Source organism: Melospiza melodia, chromosome 10, assembly GCF_035770615.1.
Source record: "Melospiza melodia melodia isolate bMelMel2 chromosome 10, bMelMel2.pri, whole genome shotgun sequence".
Lineage (NCBI taxonomy): Eukaryota > Metazoa > Chordata > Aves > Passeriformes > Passerellidae > Melospiza > Melospiza melodia.
In genome coordinates this window covers 18,745,756-18,767,606 of record NC_086203.1, presented here as the reverse complement: position 1 = coordinate 18,767,606, position 21,851 = coordinate 18,745,756, and the positions used below count along the sequence as shown (strand labels likewise).

The 21,851-nt window shown below is 36.2% G+C and overlaps 1 protein-coding gene across 10 annotated transcripts in view; it reads left to right on the top strand.

Moving 5' to 3' along the window:
• ERC2 (ELKS/RAB6-interacting/CAST family member 2) overlaps nucleotides 1–21,851 on the top strand; it is a 401,773-nt gene that overhangs the window by 46,311 nt on the left and 333,611 nt on the right. For all 10 annotated transcript variants that reach the window (XR_010028823.1, XR_010028829.1, XR_010028825.1 and 7 more), the window contains exon 3: nucleotides 3,725–4,141. Coding sequence is in view for 1 of the 10 variants with exons in the window: in XM_063164669.1 (XP_063020739.1) it covers nucleotides 3,725–4,141 (417 nt within the window). In the remaining 9 variants the exon portion in view is untranslated. The remainder of the gene's footprint in view (nucleotides 1–3,724; nucleotides 4,142–21,851) is intronic.

Genomic DNA, 21,851 nt, shown 5'->3' with positions numbered 1-21,851 from the left:
AAATTAGGATTTGCATGTTTTTCTTTAACAATACTTAGTTACAAATATTTGCAAGTGTAATGCTTGTACTTATTTCAGTAGTACAACTAAATTTAACATACAAATTGATTTAGATGCAGTTCATAAGAAAGCTTTCAGTAGTCTGTTTCCTCTCGATGATATAACCTCATACTGTGGAGAATTAAAATAGAACAGTAATAGATTATGGAATAAATAAGGAAGCTTGATTTTAGAGAATGAGGGTATGGTTGACAGGATAATTTGCTGTTGTATTTGTTGAGGTGTATTCTTCAGGTATAGCTGTAGCTTTCTATAGCATACAATTACACAGGATGATTTTTTTTGCAAAGTCTTCGGTATAATTTTATATTTGCCACTGCTAAGAGACTAGACTGTGTCAGCTGATTCAGCCCTGCCAATTCTCTGTTAACTGATGTGGGAAAGCAACAGGAGAATCGGGAGCTAAAATCCTCTGGACTGGGTTCTTGAACTTTTTCTTTGCTTTTGGTGGCCCTATGATGGTGCAAAGTACAAGAAGCTGTGTGCTTCTGTAGGTGGACCAGCAATTTAAAATCAGCAATTTTCCTTGTGAATTCATTCCCCTCTGCCACATCTGTGGCTTTAGGATGCTCTGGAAGTGTTTATATGGCCCAAGGCACACTGAGGCAGTAGAGTTCTCAGCAGGCAATTCTTTTGGGTGTAGTTAGTTGGCATGGACTAGAGGAACTTCCTTGTGTAGAACATGAATTGAAGTCTGGGAAGAGCCATTAGTTAATCTTCCTTTTATAGTTTTGTTTCAGTTTATGGGGCAATTCACAGTTCCATGGATTGCTTCTTGGAGATGGGCTGTAAAGAAGGATTGAAAAAGTTCTGAGAGAACTATTTATATGTTGTCAAGAAATGGGCATGGAAATATTTCTGGTCAACTGGTCCATTTTTAATAGAAATTTTAAAAATGTGATAGATCTTACATGTTTTTTTTTTTTTTTTAATCCTGTAAAGTTCTGTGTCTGTAATGACAACCATGTGACAGATATTCACAGCACTCCTACATTCCTTCCCCTGCAGTTAATTATACAATTTCTTTCCACCCTCACACCATTTGTTCTTTCCTTTCCTTAGCAAGCTGCAGCTAGAAAAATCTGTGCCAGCAGAAGTCTAAATCTGGTCCACCATGTTCTAAGTCTTGAAAGTGTACAAAAATGGATTCTTTTATGTCAAAGTAGCAGTAGTCTGCCACAGTTGAGGCTGTTGAGTTTAAGATAATTACAGAGAAGCAGCCAGAATTGCTGTCATGCTTAGTGACAAACGTGGGGTTGGGTGGAGCCTAAGGAGAGCATGCACAGGCTGCTGGGGGCAGAAAAGGAACTTGTCTCATTTATTTTAACCAGAATTGTTGTTTGAATTCTGATTTCTAATTATTTTTGTGTTGATCAAACAATTGTTGGTTTTTAGAGCTTATGTTCAGAAGGTTTGTGTGTTAGGAATGTGTATATGTCAGGTTTACTTTCATTTGTGGGTTAGAACATGGTATTTTAGAATTAGTTTTCTTTTGCTCAGCTAGATTTCTATAGACATACTGACATTTGATATATAGGAACTACTTGACTTTGGAAAAACATTCATTTGTAAATAGAATGTAGCATGATGTAATAACTACTGTCTGATTTAACATTAGAGGATGTATCTTAAATCATTATTCAGATCAGGGAAATAATTTTGACTATTTCTGGGGTGCTGGTAGTTACTGAATATTGCTGTCGCTTAATTGTATCATGGTAGTACAAAAAAGCTTCTTGGTCAGGTATGAGAAGTAGGACAGTGAAATAATTTTGGAAGCAGAAGGTGTAGTCAGTCTCAGGGTCACAAACAGTGGGCACATTAGTAGATTCAAAGTGAGGAAGTTTCTACATCTAAAGGATTTTAAAGTTTACTGGAGTTTTAAAGCTTATTATATCTAATTAAAAAGATGGCGAGATTAAGAAAAGATAAGAGTTGCTATTAAATAAAAGCAGGGCTGTAAATGAGTGGCTTACATGTGTGTGCCCAGTAAGATGCAGATACTAAGAGAATTAAGATCTGGACATACATTAAAGTAGTGCTTATTTAATGACAGAAAAGATTCAAAGTGTCTTACTGAATTCTACCACTGGCAATACTTCTTTTTCATTTGAAATGACTGATAAAAGACATTATTTCAAAAGGTTGATTTCGTAAGGTGATTTCAAAAGGTTGGTTTCTCAAGGTGTAGAATTTTTCATTTAGTTTAAATCATTGCTAGAACACAACAGATTTACATGTACTTGTGTAAAACATGAAGGTAGTATCAAATGAAATGTTTTGTTGTTAGTTTGGTGTCTGTGTTGTTGCTGTTTTGGGTTTTATTTGGTGTGGTTTCTGTTGTTTTGTTTTTTAGAATGTGGAGTTGCAGAACATCAATTAAACCTAAAAGGTCTGATGACATGCATTTAAGTCCCCTAATTCCTTCAATTAAAGCACAGACTGTGAGCCTGTTCAGGAATTCATATTTCCAAAAGCTCAGCATGTTGTATAGGCAATGAGTAGAGGGAAAAAATAAGAAGAAAAACAAATTCAGATGAGGATATAATCTGAAATGAACATCATAAGCCATAGCAATTTAGGCTAATTATCTATACTCCAACCCTAACATGGGAAAAATCCATTTTGAGTTTGATCTGCGTTGAGTAAGGGAGTGCAAGACACACCTCTGGAACAGAGACAGATCCCTGTACTCAGATGTAGTATAAATATTTTAGGACAAGTCAGTGTTCTGAAAAACCTAAAAGTGTAAAAGAACAGCAATGTCCAATAGGAATGTTGTAATTTATCATGGGACTGATTATTTCATATATGCTTTTCTTTGTTACCTCTACTGAGTGAAGTCTGTCTATAAGTTCATATGTTTGAGCACTGTGAATGTGTTGTTGCCTTTCTGTATAACTCAATAAAATTATTTTTTTCTGTTGAAGATACTTTTTGTTGAATTCAGTTCTTTCTGTTGAATCTCCTTTGCTTGCATCTGACCTTTATTTATGTTGATTTTGCTTCATTTTTTTGTTTACCATGCTGTTCAGTTTTTGGATGCCAGAAGAACAAAGGTTTGTCTGCTACTTGCAGTAAATTTTCCAAAATTCAGTATCGCTTATTGTGGTTTTTTTTTGTTTGCTTTTTAGAGATGCAGTAATCCTGTTTACTAAAATTTTCATAGCTTTAGCTTCCAAAATGAAAAACGAAACCAACCAGCCCCAACTCAGCCCTTCCCCAAAGTCCCCTTTAATTGTAGTGAGGGCTTTGATTGACTTTATGAACAGCAGTACTGTTGAGCACCATGAAGAGCAGATTTATCTTTAGTCTATGAGGTAATTTAGAAAACATGGACTACTGAGTCTTTGAGCTTTGTAGGTACACATTGATTGTTCTAATGGATGTGTCACTGCCTAGTGTTTGCATTTGTTGCTATTATCTGTAGTTGACATTATTTTGTGTCTGTGTATGTTGTCTTCTTTTTTCTTTCTAGAAGTACTTGAAAGATATCATTACAAATATTGTCACCTGCATTTGATATTTTATAAGATCATTTGGTATACTTCCATTACTAATTCTAATGACTTTTTGTAACAGCATACAACATAACTTGAATCAAATACCAATTCTACAATCAGATCCTAAGCTAATTTTTTCTCTTTTGTCTTCTTTATTGCAGCATCTGCAAATGACAATCCAGGCACTTCAAGATGAGCTTAGAACCCAGAGAGACCTTAACCATCTTCTCCAGCAAGAAAGTGGGAACCGAGGGGCTGAGCATTTTACCATTGAGCTCACGGAGGAGAATTTTCGAAGACTTCAGGCAGAGCACGATAGACAAGCTAAAGAGCTCTTCCTGTTGAGAAAAACTCTAGAAGAAATGGAGCTTAGGATTGAAACACAAAAGCAAACACTAAATGCCAGAGATGAATCAATAAAAAAGCTTCTAGAGATGTTGCAAAGTAAAGGTTTGCCTTCTAAAGGAATGGAAGATGACAATGAAAGAACTCGAAGGATGGCAGAGGCTGAATCTCAGGTTAATCATTTAGAAGTGATTTTAGATCAAAAGGAGAAGGAAAACATGCATCTTAGAGAGGTAAGTCAAAACTCATTTATTTGTTTAAAGTACATATTTTTGTTAAAAATATTCGTGGAACTTGTTGCAGTTTCAGAAATATAACTAGAATAGTTAAGTGTTTTCTTTTTGTGCTCTAATTTTTGGATGAAAAGGATAGCAGGCATTTGTTTTACATCTGTAATAAGTACTCAGCAGGACTGTATGATATTTGAAAGCAAAAATAAGAAAGTATGGAAGGGAAGTAGGTATATTTGGGCTTATTGTTTCTGAAATGTTGCTTTGCAAAATTTCTTTATCCTTTCATTTTGATGAAGTGATATCTGGCAAATGAAGACTAGACCTACTGAAGAGGGAAGTGACACCTGCTTCTGCTCTAAGGAGTCATGAGTACATGCTACTTTTGTGTTGGATTTTTATGTCTCTAGTGTTTGAAAAGAGTGTTATTTTAAAATAATTCTCCTTCCATACAAACAAAGGCTTCTGCCTATGTGTATTTCTAATGTATTTTCATGTGGGGGGAAACTCCAACTTTTTACATAAATACACTGTACTGTCACATAAAAACACTGTGCTGCTGACTGTGCTCTACTTTGAGAAAACCTAAATTTGATCCCTAGCCCACCTGCACCAGCTGCCTACATCACTTGTAAATACATTTTTGGGACTGGATTTGGCATGATTGGATTAGTACAATTGAAAGAAAATCTGGCCCTGGTGTCAAGCCCATCTGCCCCTTTAGATGCCAGCAGTGTTCTCATGTGACTGTCAGGCAAACAAGGCAGGCCAGTCTTCCTCACAAAGACCTTGCTCAGGAGGGTGGAAATTTGCAGGGAGGTTGTGGATAACGATACACAGCAAGGGAAGTCAGGAGAAACATGTCTGTTCACTGAGAAACTCAGCAGCAGTGTGGTCGCTGCAAACACCAGTTTGCCTGATGGCTCAAAGCACAAATGAAATTAGTGTAAGAGCTTAAGAATTAAGCTTGAGATTAAGAACAGTCTATTTACATCTAGAGATGGTTGGCAAAATATTTTCTTTGCTGTGGATAAATTATTTTATATTTAGCTTATGTTCCTCTCTAACCTAGAATATATTGAGGACTCAGTAGTTTCTGCTGTCAATTTGAAGTTTAGAAAGTGGAAAATGTCATGATAGGCTTCAGTAAAGCTTTCTTGTGAAGATTGGATCCTGAATCTTTTCACAGGCAGAATTTTAATTGAAACTGGTGTAATGCAATAATAGATCCTGAAAGGAATTGCATAAGGGGCTAATGATACTGAATATGTGATGAGGAAGGGTTGTGGAGTAAGTTCTATAAACTAGCAGACAAGTTTCTGGATTTAGGTCTGCATACACTCTGTTTTCAAAGATGGGTAATTATGTGATTTTTTTTTTTTTCATCTGTTGTATCAGTGTCAATTAAGTTTATGAGCCCCAATTTGGCTATTTATGGGACATGAGGAAATTTGAAGAAAGTTTCTAATGGGAACGATTATCAAGGACAATAAGAAGTAGAAGTAAATTGAGCTTGAAAACTAGATGAAATGTAAGCTTTCAAGTAAAGCCAATTGGCATCCAGATTACTGATTAGTCCAAGACATGCTGAGAGGAGATATTTAGGGCTACCTACAGACTGTGCATGTTTCTCCTGTATTTATATTGAATTAATTTGATGTTCCTCCCAGTTGTTCTCAGTGGCAGGGAAAAGTGTTGTTTCTCCCTCAGTAAACTGAGGGAATATATGTGAATGTAAAGGCTGTCTTTTTCTGGAGTTCTGCAAGTGTAGAATGGGATTTACTGCTAATGACATGCTGATATACCTTGGTAAGTGATCAAGGTTTAAAATTTTACTGCATTTGTTGCTTGGAATCTGTCCCAGCCAGATTGGCAGGAACTGTCTGATGTTTTGGACATTTTGGCTCACAATTTCATTGTTTTTATAAGAATTCAAGGCTTTGGGTGCAGTCTCTCTTTCCAGCTCTCTTTCTGTTGCACATAGTATTTATAGGTTTTATTTTTATTTATTTTTAAGTTTCTGCATATTTGAAGTTGTAGGGAGCTTGGAAGTATGATGTGTAGGCTGTAGGAACTCTTTAGAAACAAAATGTTTTAGTAGGTGCCTGTTTGTTTATCCAGTACTCTGGATTTTATTGTTCTGGTTCTTGGAAAATGTACTGAGGTTCAAATTTTTTCTTTTGCTTTCTTGTTATGGAAAGTTGTCTGCATGCTTTGAAGTAACATCAGACCTTATGTATAGTTTAAAAGTATTACATATTTGTTAAAATTCCAAATAGATCAACCTTTGATCTTTATGTGTAACTTGCTAAATCCTTGTTCTGCAGTGCTCACTTGAATTTCTGTCTCTGCTTTTAGTCTTCATCCTGCACAATACAGGTTCTCAGTATGATAAAACAGAGGTTACTAGGTTGAGTCTTCTGCAGCAGCCTCCCCAGTGGATTAATATTTTTTTCTGTAACTGGTGTTTGTAGTTTTTCATCCTAACTGTGTAAATCACCTGGCAGAGTTACTGAACATTTGTTTTTCCTCCTGAGAATGCTTTAAAAGTAAGCTAGAACTTGGATACATTCTTAATGACTTTTGTTCATGAATTATTTAGAATTCACTCAAATTGTGTTAATCTTTCTATATCCTTAACAAAATATCTGTCATTTTAGAATATAATCTAAAATATTCTGCTTTCTTTATTTTTACAGGTTGGAGTATAGCTCAAGTGTTGAGTGTATTTCTGAGAAACTAGTATGGGGTCGTGTGTAACATTCTGTTTGATGAAATCCTGGATGGCTGTTTTTTGTCTCCAATTAGTTTTGCTATTTTATTTCTGCTGCTGCACTTGAAATTGTCTGTACCAGGGGAGATTTAGGGAGATTCAGGGATGCCTTCATGGAAAGGGTTGTTAAATGCTGGAATGGACAACTTGGGGAAGTGATGGGGTCCCCATCCCTGAAGGTGTTCAAGAAATGACTGGGTTTGACACTCAGTGCCCTGGTCTGATTGACAAGGTGGAGCTTTCCAAAGACTTTAGACTTGATGGTCTTGGATGCCTTTTTCCAACCTTAATGACTTGGTGATTCTGTGAAACAGGGATGATAAAATTCTGTGTAGCATCATATGAAGTTATTCAACAAATAGGGTTTGTGTCAGTTTACCTTTACAATGATTCTGCTGTAGTTTCCAGCAGAAAGAGTGCTGTCTGTAGAAAAAAGTTAACATGGTGCAAATTAACTGAAGACAGCTGATTTTATACAGCCTCAACATCACATTAAAATGTAAATGTAGAGATGGACTTCTCAGAAGCCCTTTGCTGTTGGAGTTTAATTAAAAATTACTTTCGATCTGAATTTTTCAGTTCATGAAATCTAAGTGTGTACCAACCTAGCTAGAAGAAGATCAAGTCTTACATGTTGAGCTCTTGACCATGTTTTCCCCTAATGCAACCATAATTTTCTCTCTTATTCTGTTCATTTCTTAGTGCTTTAAAACAGTGCAAAGCTGGAATTTGTTATTTTCATTAATTTTGTTCATCTTTTAGATAATTCAACATGCTAGTGTAGAAAGCTATTAATAATCCCTGGTGGATGATGTTTTGACTAAACCAGAGAATTAAACTACCATGTTGTGAGAGAAACTGAAGCAAGTGGTCCTGAAACACTGGGAAATAAGGACAGCCTCTTGAACACACCTGTTTCTCAAATGAATGTCAGTTCTCTCTCCTTGACCTGCACCTCCTGAGCACTGATCCTACAAGGAATTGAATTGTAAAGGAGATGTTCTTTGTTACTTCTTTGTTACTCCACAGCTGATTTTGTCTAGCTGGTAACTTTTTCACTTAACTAGGTAGAGAGAAATAACTTCTTGTTATCTGTCAGACTCTACCACCTTGTCAATTATTAATTTTCTGGCAATTTCACACAAGAATGCACATTATCAGAAATAAATATCCTACTGTTCTGATTGGCTGGTTATCCAAGAATCATGCAGAAATTTCTTGGTTTTAAGCCACTGATTGCTTCTTGCCCTTCCCCCACCCACCCTCCGGAGTAGCCTCAGCAGAATTTGATAATTATAGCTGCCTTCAAAGATCTGGAAGTTCTCCAGGCTTTAGATGGTATTTCTTACAGAAAGTACAGGTGAGAGTAATGGAATTGGCTGGTGTACTAGAGGCAGAGAAATAACTCCAGAAAACAAAACCTTTTTTTTTCCTTCATTTGCTTTCATATTCTTTTAGGAGATACAGGTGTTGCGAGGTGTTGACTTGGTGGCCCTCAGAGATTGTACCTTTTTGCAGTGTGCAATCCATGCATTTTTAAACTTTGTTTCACAAAAGCAAACTTGTGATGACAGTTTGAGTAAAACTTTGTGTTTGAGGGCCTTAGCAGTGGCAAATGTGAGATGCATTATACAGCAGGAAAAAGAACAAAGCTGAAGTTGGAATCCTGCTCTTTTACAGGAATAGCAAAGAATGCCAATGTCAGCAAGGTTCACTAAAATTTTGGGAAATAAGCTGTGTAAAAAATGGGGTTAAAATGGGGTTAGATTTCTTTCCTCTATCAAAGAATTTAAAATCTAGGCAATAAGCTTTCACAGGGATAGCAGGATTCCCAGCTTGGAGAGAGTTATAGCAAAGGTTTCCTGAGGTCCTGATTCACAAAGGAAAAGAGAACAAATGTAGCTCTGAGAAACAGTGTGAGCACGTGTTGCTGCTCCAGTTTTGGGAGATGGAGCCTCTGAAAAGAGTAAAAGAGTATTGAGCTCTGTTTCATGCTTTCTGAGGATTTCTGCCCAGATTGCACTTGGTTTTCCATCGCTGTTAGACTGGGTCCTAGTTAGCCTTTAACTGACTTAAATTCACTCAAGTATTTTTGTTAGTGTTTTTCAAAGGTAGATGAACTTTTTTTTTTTTTTCAGAAAGCAAGAATAAAAGTTTTTGCTTTGATAAGAAACTTAATGTATCCTGTGGGGAACATAGTGGTCTTTGCAAGTAGATTTAAGGAAAAAGATGTTCTTGGTTTGTTAGTGATTGAAAATCTGTCTTGAAGCCATAACGTCATACTATGACTTTCTTCATGTTCAGAATGAAATATCATAAAGATCACTAAATATACATTCTTGTCAGAAAACACAAGATGCCTGCTCTAAAGTTCTTAAATTGGTTATCACATGTCTCTTCTAGAATTTTAAATAAACATTTGTTTCTCTATAACTTTGGGAGAACTGTAGGTAATATGGGGATTTTATCATGTGGAAATCTAGCACAGATGTTTGGTATTACTTTTTTTTAAACATAGTGACCACACATTATTTACTCTAAGTACCATTAAGTATTTTTTTATTATTGCTATTAAAAACTTGCCTAAGGCAAAGTCCCACTAAGTCTCTAGTGAAGTCAAATGTTAAAATTCCAGCAAGTATTTTATTATATATACATACACATATATTACACGTGCCCTCTCTGTACAACATACAATTTCACTAAAACAAATTCTGAGATCATATAGGATTTTATATACACATTTTAACTCTTATCTTGCATGTATTCTTAAAATAATGTTGTTGCTCATGGTTTAAAGTTACAGCTTTTTTTGTATTTAGTAGAAAAGAAGAACAACACATCTTTATAATAATTTAAAGTGTACTTCTAAACTTTCAAGGGGCTTTTTAAAACTTTGCTCTATCTTTGAACTCAGCTTGGTCAAATAACGAAGGCTGCTGATAGGATTTGAACTGCCATCATGAATTAGTTATTGCATGTTTTTAAAGTTATTAATGGAGCAAAGTTCCTTCTTCCACTGTGAATAGAACAGATGCCTTGCAGACTTTTGGTGTTTACTGTAAATGTCTTACACTGGAGCCAGTAGTAATTTACTAAGGAAATGCTTTATCGACACCAAACGTTTCTTCCCTGAAGTTGGTTACACAGATTAACAACCATTCTAGGCTGAGCTTTTTAATTAGGTTCATTAGTACCTCTTTCCTTTTATTTCTCCTGCCTCAACTCAAAATATTAATCTTATTTGCTCTAAAGCCAATTGCTGTTCATCAAAATATCAATAGTAATATGTGTTTTTAAGGTGACCCCTTAAATATACAGAAGGACTCTGCAGTGTTGGCAGTTGCTGGAGACACGAGAAAATAGACAGAACCTGATTATGCTCTAGAGAACAGTTGTTACTTCTAACATAGCCCATTCAGATTTTGCTGTGCCCTGTGATATTCTTGCCAGGGTGCTTGGTTGCAGTAGTTTTTATAAGTCCATGAGGGATTGGAAAGCTTTGTTCATTTAGAAATCACTTTCTTTAAAAGCAAGATTGACCTCCATGACACCACCACCAGTAGTTTGGGATCTCATATATGAGAAAGCTGTCAGTTTGCCACTGCCATGTCTCCTATTAACAACTAAAAAATTATTTTTTGGAAGAGGGAAAAACCAGATTCATAAATAAGCTGGATTTCTGCACCTTTCTATGTGTGAAGGTGATCAGTATTGATCCTGCCAGCATTCCTGGAAAGTTCATCCTTTAGAAGGCAATCTGTAAACTGGCTTAAATTGCTGTAATTCAAGTGCTGTCCCCAGACATAAAATACTGTCTTTGCAAGGCTCTTTGCTCAGTTCACACATTTACTACTTCCTGGTTGCATGTTAAAATTTTGGAGACAAGCCACAATGAAATAGAGAAAAATGATCAAGTTTGGTTTCTTTCATATTCCCTGTTCTGTAAATGTGCTGCTACTCATTTCTGTGCCAATAACTTCATTTTTCTGTAATGTAATTAACTTTCTCTAGCTCCATCTTCCTTTTTTGTGAGAATGACTATAGCTCATGGAGGTGACTCACAGCTCTGAGATGTTAATGTGTTTTCTCAGAATCAGAACTGAATTTCCAGGGAAGGGGAGAGTTGGCCACCCTGTAATTCCAGTGTACACTTCTCTGATTTAGACCCTCTCTGTTAGCTGAGTTGAAATTGCTTTGTCTTAGGAAACACTCAGCCTTTTACCTGGGCTGGAAGTCCATGTGTTGTCACACGAGCTGGAGTTGCAGAAAGCTGCAACAGGCCAATCTCCTGCCAGAGTCTACATCTATATATATATACATATATATATGTATGAGCACACTTTCTCCCTTGTGAGAATGCAAAGACTGAAAAGAAGAAAATGTTTTTCATCTTCGAAAACAACCTCCTCCCTCCTCTACCCCCTAGTCTGCTAAAAAATAAATTTTTCATTTACTACATTTTTTCCTTGTGCGAGTCTTAAACTCTGTGTAAGAAAATGAGTTTTGCCTTGGTATGTGCTGGCTTATTTTAGTAATGAAAGTGGAAGTTTTATTGTAGGTAGTAGAACACAGCTAATAATGTAAACCCTTTCTAAAGTTTCACCTAAAACTCAGCTTAATGAAGGAAAAGTATAATGTTAGATTAAACTGTTTAACAAAACAGTATTTCTGATTTAGTGAATAGATGACCATGTCCTAATTTTATAGATGTAGTTAATTGCTTGTGAGGCAATCCTGATAATAGAAGAATTTTTTTGTTGTTAACAGTTTGAGGCTGGTATTCCAACATGATTATAAGGCTGTCAATATATTTATGCACAAAATAAAATTTGATAATGGCTATTAACATATTTAATCTCCCTATAAATATTTGGCTAAAATTTTGTGAATGATAATGCTCTGAAAGACATAGCCACCAAAAATGTGGATATGTTTGAAAGAACTGAGGACAAAATTCTGAGGTGGTTTTTATTGTTTTTTTTTGAGTCAGATGAGGTCAGTGGGATTGACTTAAAGGGAATATGATTAGATTTGAGAGAATAAATGAATCCAGACTTGGTTACTGGTAGGCTACATTTGTTGGAAGGAAGTAGTTTGCTGTAGCTTTTCTGTAGGTGGAACTAATGTCTTCACCTGCTTGGTTTATTTCCATATATCAGCACATCATCTTTTCCCTGAAACATAACCCTTTAAAAAACAAAACAACCCACGTGTTTTAGAGCCATTTGTGTCTAATGAGTGTATTTAGGATAGCTACTGGCTTTGTGTGTTCTTCATTGCCCTGCTTTTTATGGAATTCACTTGAATGTATTCTTTCTAAATATACAATTTGTGTTCTTTCCTAGAGACCTGTGATAATGGAAGATTTTTGATGTAGTCCAAGTTCCACTGATAGTAATTTAAAAAAAAGAAAAATGATGTAATAATTGTTAGAGTGATGCTTAGTCAGCTGATGGCTGTACTTGGTAACTGCAAACAGATTCTCAGTGGTGCTCCACTGGCTGCTGTATGCTCCATTGACAAAGTTCTTACACTACCATTGCTCTGCAGTGTTGTCTTGTTCCTAATTGCATTCAGACCAGTATTTTTTGGGAAAAAATTCTAAATGGGGCTAATAAAGGGCCATTTGTTAAAGGGAATGAGCTGTACACACCTTTCTCCTTAAAGTATGCATGTGGAGAATGCTTTATTTTCATTTTTTAATAGATAATTAACATCTAGTTATCTATTTTTATAGTCACACTGCTTTAATTGATTTTGACTCTTACATATTTAATTTCCCTGAATATAAATTTATTCATAAAAGTACACAGACCTTAGATTTTAGATTTATAACAATGAATACATGCTAAAATATGTGGTTTTATTTTCTTTTGCTCATTATTTGACTCAAAACTAAACATTGGAAAAGTATTTCTCTAATGTATAATCGTTAGAAGGATAACTTTGGGAATTTCTCAATTCATGAGATCCTTTGAGCAAGTTCCTGCAAATACTGACTTAAATTAATTTCTACTTTCTCATTATCTGCTGGATTTTTGCAAGGTTTATTAACTAGAGTGGTAGTCTTCAGATGCTGAGCAAGAAACAGTGCATTGCTTACTAGGTATTTGAAAGTATAGGAAAAAAATATGAGGCCCTAAATAATTCCTAAAAATCAGCCAGTAGCTAACTGGAAGATTTGCATCCTTCACATAGAGCGTGAAGGCACTAGATGGCTCTCTTGAACGAGGATTGTGTTTCAGCCTTGTTTTCACAGACTCTCACCCTATTTGTTATTTTTCATTGCTCATTTTAGAGTGGGAGTCAATGCAAAGACAATTCCACACGGATTTTATTTGAGTCTGTGATCTGAATGCAGTTTAGAGCAGCTAAGTCTGAGAACCAAAGCAAGGGGACTGAAAAGAGTAGTGCAGCTTTCTACAGAAAATCAGGAATGCAGTCTGAAGAGATTGGTGGAATTCGGTCCCACTGTGTTAGTCAAGGATTGTAATTTGATTTACAAAAGTTCAAGAGCAAACTAAGGAGTCATTTTCCTCTTTGTATGAGTTGGAGTTTCACCACATCTGCTCTGATACTGCAACTGCAACACATCTGCAAGCACATTGGGGAACCAGCAGTGCCCATTTCAGGTGTTAGCAGGTTTGGAGCAGTGCTGAATTAAACCACAGCCTCTCTCAGCTTGGGGCACCTGTGGGACACTGGGCACTCCCATTGCTACGGCTTTTCTTCTTTCAATATCTGAAGGAAGAAGCTGCCATTCAAAAGAGCAGTGTTTTCATGGAGAAAGCACATTTCTCTGCTACATCTTAATCATAGGTAGCGTCATTGCTGACGAAGTTTTCTGTCCCAAGCTATGACTAATTAAGCTTGCTGCTATTTGCTGTCTCAGAAGTGATTGTGCAGGTGCCAAATAGATGAGAACACCCAATATACTATCTGATCAACTGTCTTTGCTGTCATCTATTAAACAGTTACAGTATCCTTGGAGAGTTACCACTCTGATAATTCCATAAGATGTAGCATTCATTCTCTCTCTCTTTAAAAAAAAAAAAATTAAAAATTTTAAAATTTTTTGTACCTCAAATGAAAGATGCTTGTGCAGGTTTTCATAGCTTGAGCAACATAATGATGAACAAATATGTGCTAGACAATTTTTCTGATTTTGTAGTGCCTTTACACGTACATGCCACAAACAACTTTTTTCCCTTGTAGAGCTTTCTCGCAAAGAAGTAGAATCTAAATTTTGTTTAAAAATATACCGTTGTAGCACAGGAGGAAGGATTTTCATTGTTATTCCAGATACATTGATGCAGATGCATTGTTATCCCAACAAAAATGTCGATCTGTTTCAGAGCCTTGGTGGACTGAACACCTGCATGTTTCAGTCAGAGCAATCAGTTTGTTCTCACTTGTTCCTGATCTGCCTGGAGAGAGTAATTTTCAGCTCTCAACTTGCAGATGGCATATTTTCACATAGGAGGACATGTGGCAGAGAAAAGACTTTCTGCTGATAACGAGTTTCAGAAACCATTATCAAAATAATGTTACCTTTCAGCCTCTCAGCAGTATTGTGAGTGTTTACAGAGGTCTTGGCAGAGCTTCCTCCCCATCTGCACCATTAAGGCACAGCATGATTTGCCAGAAAAAGGAATTCTTACCAAGAGATTGGGAACAGACAAGCATAGGCCCCAAGGAAAAAAGATCATTTTTAACACCAACTCAGATAATAGAATTTGTCAAAACAATAGTGGGCTTCAGGATGGTAAGATGGAGCTTCTGGAAGGATTCCAAACTGAGGATACTTTGATCATTTGTTTCTGCTGTGTCCTTCATCAGGAGGGGTTTATTGCCTATATCACATGTATCTGGAAGCCAGGTGCCACATCCAAAATTTTTCTTTAATTTATTAACCATTTTTTTCTGAATGGCTTGCTTTCCAGCATTCTAAAATAATAATGGTTTAAACATCCAGAAAACCTGAGTGTTTTTTGTGTCTGATAGAAAAAATCGCATTAGAAATTTTTATAAAAGCTTCCCTTTTATTTCTTTGGAAATAAGCAAATTATGAGTGTGTTATTAGCAGGCTGAATATTCCCAGTATATGAATTTATGGTTGTTGAACTTCACAAGCATGTTTTATTCAGTTTTGTGGAGCTTTAGATTTAATGTCAAGTGTGTTTGAATATTGCTTATGATCCTTTCCTTCTAGAATCATTGAGCAGAATGACAGAGATTAACTCCATAAATGAGGGAAAGTGTAGGCTGTAAAATTACAAATGCTGCTGAGCAGGGTTTGAAACTGGTATATGTGTCATGATATTGTGATATTTGTGAAATGCTTACTAGTTATTTACAAAATGCTGACAATTTGAGCAGAAACTCTCCTGGGAAGAGGAGGAAAAAAGCTGGCTTAACATATTTACCTTGCCAGCTGTAAGAGTTATGCACTTTTTTTGGATAGATACTTACTACAGGAAAGTAAAATTTAGGCAATTTACAGCATGAATGAATTTATGGAGAAAGCTTGTTTTGTCAGATTGAAATAGGTTTTATACATGATTTGAACAATTGCATTTGCCATTATGACAGCTAAATTTATTTGACTGTGTTCTGCCCAGGTCACAATTATGTATTGCAGACTTGGCAGTCATTGGTGCTCCTGGTCTTTCCCTAGAGGTTGCAGCAACTCACAGCTTTATGAAAGAGCTGCAAGAATTCCCTTACCATGAGAAGGGTAAGGAGAACGGCCTCTCCTTCTTTTTCAGAGCTGAGTTAAATATTCCAGATCTAAAGTTTGGACGTTTTGTCTACCATCCCTTTTCCATTTCACTTTGAAGGAGGAATTCAGCAATAACAGTATCAGCCCAGTATCAGGCTGAAACAATTGAGACTATTCCGTGGTACTTTTGTCTCACTTTGGTGTTTATTGTGTCTCATCATCGGGTGATTGTGATGAAGCCATACTCAGAATTTTTGCCCAAGACAAGTTGCAGAATTAAACATTTAATCAAGTTATATGCTAATTGGTATTTCTTTTGAGGCAACTTTTTGTTTGAAGGTTTGGAGCCCTTCTTGCCTGAACTGTTAGTCCCAAGGGCAGCTTAAAAATGTTACTGTCTCTGTGAACACCCTCTGAATTGCTGTTAAGTATCTGTCTCTGAATCTATTCAGCAATTTTCTTTCCTGAAGTGTTACATAGTGCTTGGGGTTCACTGAGAGGGAAACACCAGGACCAGCAACTTGGAAGAAGTAAGGTTTAGCAGCTTGTCTGTCCTCTGGATTTCTTTGGGATGTTTTGACCCTTTCTGTATTCAACTTGACACCCTCCTCCGCTCTCATCTGTACCTGGGCCCCAAAGATCAGCAGCAGTCATGCCTTGTTCTTCCCTCTCTCGTGCTGGGAGTGCAGCCCTGCTGCAGGTGCACAGTGAGGTGCAGCTGTTGCCCAGCTCTGTTCCAGGTGTGTGCAGCACAGCAGTGACTTTGTGTGGCTGCCTGGCTCTCACACCTGCCTGGTGCACAGCTTGGGCTTCACTTGTTTCCCAACCTCCTGCTAAAGCAATTGCTTGGGAATGACAGCTGCACCTACATAAATACAAACAGCACACACAAAATACATGTCCATGTACACACTCTGAATTGTTCTCTTCCAAGTGCATTTCCTGCAGGAATATAGTATTCTATGTAAGTAATGTGCCGTATATAGCATCTTATATAAAGTGATTTTTGTGGTATTAATGGATCTGTAAAAATGTTTTGGGGGATGATTTTTATTAGTTTTCTTGCATGATAGGAGTATTAGGTGAAATGTCTCATGAAAAAGATGGATTCTGAAGACAGACAAATGTTCTTTTAAAGATCTTTGGGACAAGTATTTTATTTTTTTCTCCAGTGTAAATTCAAACTTGCTTACTCCATCCTTAAGTGCTCTAACAATTCTGAGACAGTTATAATTCCAATGCTTCTGTCATGAATGTTTCCAAATGCAAAAGTAACTTTTGTTTAGTGTCACAATAGAATTTATATAAATGTTAGAAAGAAGAAAATGGTGAGATATTGAATGTAGGAATGTAATTCTCTATAGAACACCTATTTTGTTTTCAGAAATAAGATTGCACTAATTCTGTCTTTTGCATGCCTTCAGATCTCTGGTTGTCTAAATTGTGCCTTCCAGCATTTAAGATTTGAAGCACTATACATCATGAGTCTTGGTGTTAAAATAAATTTTAAAAAATGGCACTTCCTGTGAAGGAGAGGCAGTGCATACAGTGAGCATGTTGTAACTGTGGAGTCTTACAGAACACCTGGCAGTTATAGAGATGTACTTCAGAAAATAGTTTTTCCAGTGCTTTCTTGAGTGAACAGCCTATCAAAGGCTTGCTAGGAAAAGGAAATATATTTAAAAGTATTCATTGTATTCTCAGCTGTGTTAAACCAGTATATTAAGAGTGGATTTATGCACTCTGGTACCTGAACAAAGTAATTTGTATTGGGATTGTTCAATGTGATGACAGAACTGGAAGTCATTATTACATTACACTTGTGTTTCTTGTTGCTGGCAAGTTCCTGAAGGACATGAGATTTTAGATGTTGTCACACTGAGACAGAGTCTCACCTAACCTGGAAACCAGCAAGATAAAAAAGCAGGAAATGACCTGTAAAGAACAAAGTTCTTTGGGGTTTTTCAGGGACTGGTTGGGGATTTCTTGAAAAGGAACTGAAGTAATGATTGATTGTGGAGGAAGGAGGGAAAATAATGAGGTGTCGTTAATTTTTCATAATTGTCAACACTACAGGTGATAACTGGAAGCAATGTATTGCTTTGTCTTGAAAACACATGTCAAAAGCTGTTTTAGATGTCATTGTACCATAACAGCTGAGCCAAAATATAGTGTGCTTATATAGGAATCTGTTAATCTTGCCTAATTTAATGCAATGAGAAATCAAATCTAACTTTTTTGTTTGTTTTCTAAGTTGGGGTTAAATGAGCAAGCAATTCTTTGACTTTTTAGTGAAAGCCTGTCTTGCTTCAAGTGTTAAGATAAAATAGCACTGAATTAAAAGGTGGTTTTAAACTGGTTTTTTTAGTAGCTCATGGACTGTTACAGTATGGGCTGTGATTTATTTATCTGTTTTTTAGTGGGCCATCTGTTCATTGCTAAATAGCAAGAAAATAGGAAAGGCAAAAATATCAGAAAGTAACTGAGAAAAGTCTTATACTGCAGCTTGGTGGGTGGCATGTGAAAAATACAATTTCTTCACTGACTTTAAGACTGTGTGTACATTATCATAGCAGCAGAATAGTTTTGGAGCTAAGGAGTTTAGTACTAAGGATATTTTAGGGGATTTATATTAGGTGGGTTTTTTAATCTCTGCCCTTTTTGATATAAAGATCAAAACTAAAGGTCTGTGAGATGTTTAAGATATATTGTGTTAGAGATAATGATGGTTTTACAGAACTGTTTCTACAGGCCATTAGGCTGTAGTGTTGCTCTTTCATAATTCCCATTACCACAATGCATTGTTTAGTTCATGCACACCATGTTTAGGCAATAAACAAAAATCCAGAGCATGTGGAAAGTTCATTTTCTAGAGGTTTTGGAAAAATCTAATTATATGAGATAATGTGTTACGGTAATGCAAAAGCTTCAGTATAAAATACATTCACTTGTAACCTGAGCAGTGCCCAGACTGCTTTCTGTTAAATGTTCTCTGTTGGAAATTACTGGCATTAAAATCTCAGCAGTTTTTTTTTTCCCGGATCCTTTGAACAACTGTTTTTATGAATTTGCTAAAGTCTTGACAAAATCTAATTTCATAACTTAGAATATTTAAGATGTTTTGTTTTCATGTAATATCACCAGAGAAGTGGTCTGAGAAGTAGCAGTGAGATGTACCTGCTCCAGATTTTGCTTGGCTTCTTTGAATTTGTTCTGCTGGTATTTTAAGATACTTGGAACTTAATAGGATATGGTCTTAATTTCTTTTTGGTTGAAGGACACCGAGCAAAATTTGAGAAATAAATTTTAGAAAATAAAGACTGCACAAGATGTGTTCAGGGCCTGGACTTTTGCAGCCCACTGAGTTTTATATGTATTCATGTGAAAATACAGAGTTTGTGCTTGAAAGATGTGGAAAACTCTTACAATCTGCAAAAACCAAGGGGGGAGTTTTCTTTGTGATAGTTTAATATACCATGAGGCTTCTAGTCCTCAAACTCTACTTAAATGGTAAATGCTTTTTCCTTAGTACCCTGTGATTTTTCAGAATGACTGGAAAGAAGACTCAGTAGCTTTGCAGCAGTTTGACAGAAGCTCTGTATTCATGGCAAACTCGTGTTTCCCAGGTGGATGTTTGAGGATGTCCAGCCCTAGTGAAGGTAGTCAGTGCAAGTGTACTGAGCTGAACTCCTTGAGAATGGAAGGACAGAACACATTCTGAACATCCTCATTAAACTGAGTTCCAAGAGAAAGACAAAGAATGTTCTGTAGTTGAGATTATAAATTTAATTTTCAGCAAACAATTTGTGTCATAGTGCTGGCAGTATTAGAGACATTCTGAACCCAGGCAGAAAGGAAGTGATGGATGCCTACAGTTCCTTTCACTGTTGCAAGGATGTTTCCATGTAAATGTTTTATTCTGAGTACCTATACCTAAAAATTGCAATTAAATCTTTGAGACTTACTTTTGAGATATCCCACCTTCCAGCCATGAGACTATTCAGATTGTTTGGTTTAGATTTGGGTTTCTCTCTCTAGCTATTGCTGCTGTGTCTGAGTAGTTCTTGCTGTGTTCTTTAGCAAAGTCTCTTCTCACTCAGGCTGGATAATTCTGGTCTACTGTCACCTCAAATTTAATGACCTTATAGAGATAATCTAATAATCGAGGTACAGAGTCCACTTTTTCTTACCTGGTATTTGCCAATAAAGTAAACTTTGACAATTCAGATGGGTATAGGTAAATAATGATTAACAGCCAAATATGGATATAAACATCTGTGTTTGGATGTTGGCAATTGAGCATGACCATGTTTAAACACTGTGCCTAGAATATTTGGTTTGCAAGTATTGGAAACCCATATGACTGTCAGGAAGTCATTACCTTGTGAGTAAGGCTGTTGAGTAATCTAAGGCAAAAATAATTCATATGAGTCTTAATTATTGAAAAAAAGCCATCCCAAACCAACACAACAGTCAAGCCCCTGAGAAATGCATAAGCAAAACAGCAATGTGTGAAAAACTCTGAAGTATTGTTTATTGTGAATAAACAGATTACTTGTTTACAACCAGAAAAGTTGTGATAATTGAGTTGAATTTCCAAGAACTGTTTTTAAAACTGTTTTTAAAAGAAATTTGATAGCATGAATATGCTCAAGAAAAGAGAGAAAGATATTGAGATTTAGTTCCTTTTCCTACAGATAAGTAAGAGAACCAACAAGTGGCATTTTGAACCATATTCAGGTCTGGTTCCTGAGCAACAAAACCCTCAATAACTTGACCATTTCTCATTTTGTGAACCGATCATTGATTAATTCAGAAGAACCCCATAAAATGGTATTTATTCTGTATATGGGGATTGTCCTGTATGCATACATTTGCAGATGAGGAGAAGATCAGGGTGTAGCAGAAGAACTAAAGGGGGGCCCTCAGAGTGGCCCATTCTTCCCGGTGAACCACAGAAGTCCTACCAGCCTTTCTGTGGTAAGTTTGCTCCAGTGAATGAATTATTTGTCAGTCACACTCATATTTCTGTTTGTGATCACAGAGCTAACAATTTGTGCATGTATCTGGGAATATTTTTATTTTTTAATTTTTCATTTAAATTTACTTTATCATTATATTTTATTTTCTCAGTTTACTTTTTTTTTGTTTTAAGGGGTTGGATAATGATGTGAGTTACAGATCAATTTAGGGTTCTTTTTCTGTGTTCTTGTCTTCCAGATTCTTAACATCTGGTAGGAAATGCATTGCATAGGAGGAAGGTCAGAAAAAGGAATTCATGATCCCAACTTGAAAGACTAAATGGAGGCAGGTAATGATGCAGTTCCTTGGCTTGTAATTCTGGCCATTTGATATGAGGCCTGTGTAGTAGCTGCTTCTTAGAATGCTACATGGTAGATATTAATGGAGTACAGAATCACAATCATTTTACCTAATTGCTCTGTAAAATGAAATAAATTAAACTATCATTGTACCTTTCTTTCTCTTAGGTCACCCTGTGATGAGCTCACCCTTTGTGCCATCGTTTTTCTCCCAGAAAACACGAAAAATAAGAGGATTAGAAGAAGTCTGTGAAAAGAAGGATTAGATTGCACTCATTTTTTCCTACAAAAATGTCCTTATGTTGTAAACTGTTCTAAAGAAAATGCTGTCATCCAAATGCAATAAGACAAAGAACTTTCAATAAAAGTATATAAAATGTACTTATTTTAAAGTATGTTTTTATTAAAATTACAAAGAAACTTTGTGTTAGTTTTTTTATAGAATGATACACTTCCAAAACTGTATTTACAGAGATATGGGTGGTGTAGGACTTGAGCAGTGAAAGAGACAAGTGTAAGTAAGAGATCTAACATAGAATGATGCTTTATTGTTGACATGTTTGCTACTAAATGAAAATGTTACATCCATTTCATTTTTATTGCCTCTAAATACATTCAGGTCCTCATATTCATGGTTATACTTAACAGACTTGCACATGATTTAGTGTGCAATGACTTGCTGCAGTGATGTCACTGACTGGAATTACACTTGTGCTGGTGTAAATAAGGAAAGAGTCAAACCATTGGTTCACAGAGACCTGCTGAGAGCCAGAGTTCAGCCCTGAAATCCAGCCTTCTGAAAAAAGGCACAGAGCAATATCCAGATAGAAAATGAATAATGCCTGTGAAGGGAGCCTTTGGCATGCTGAGGTACTGACTGTGGGCCTGTTCCTG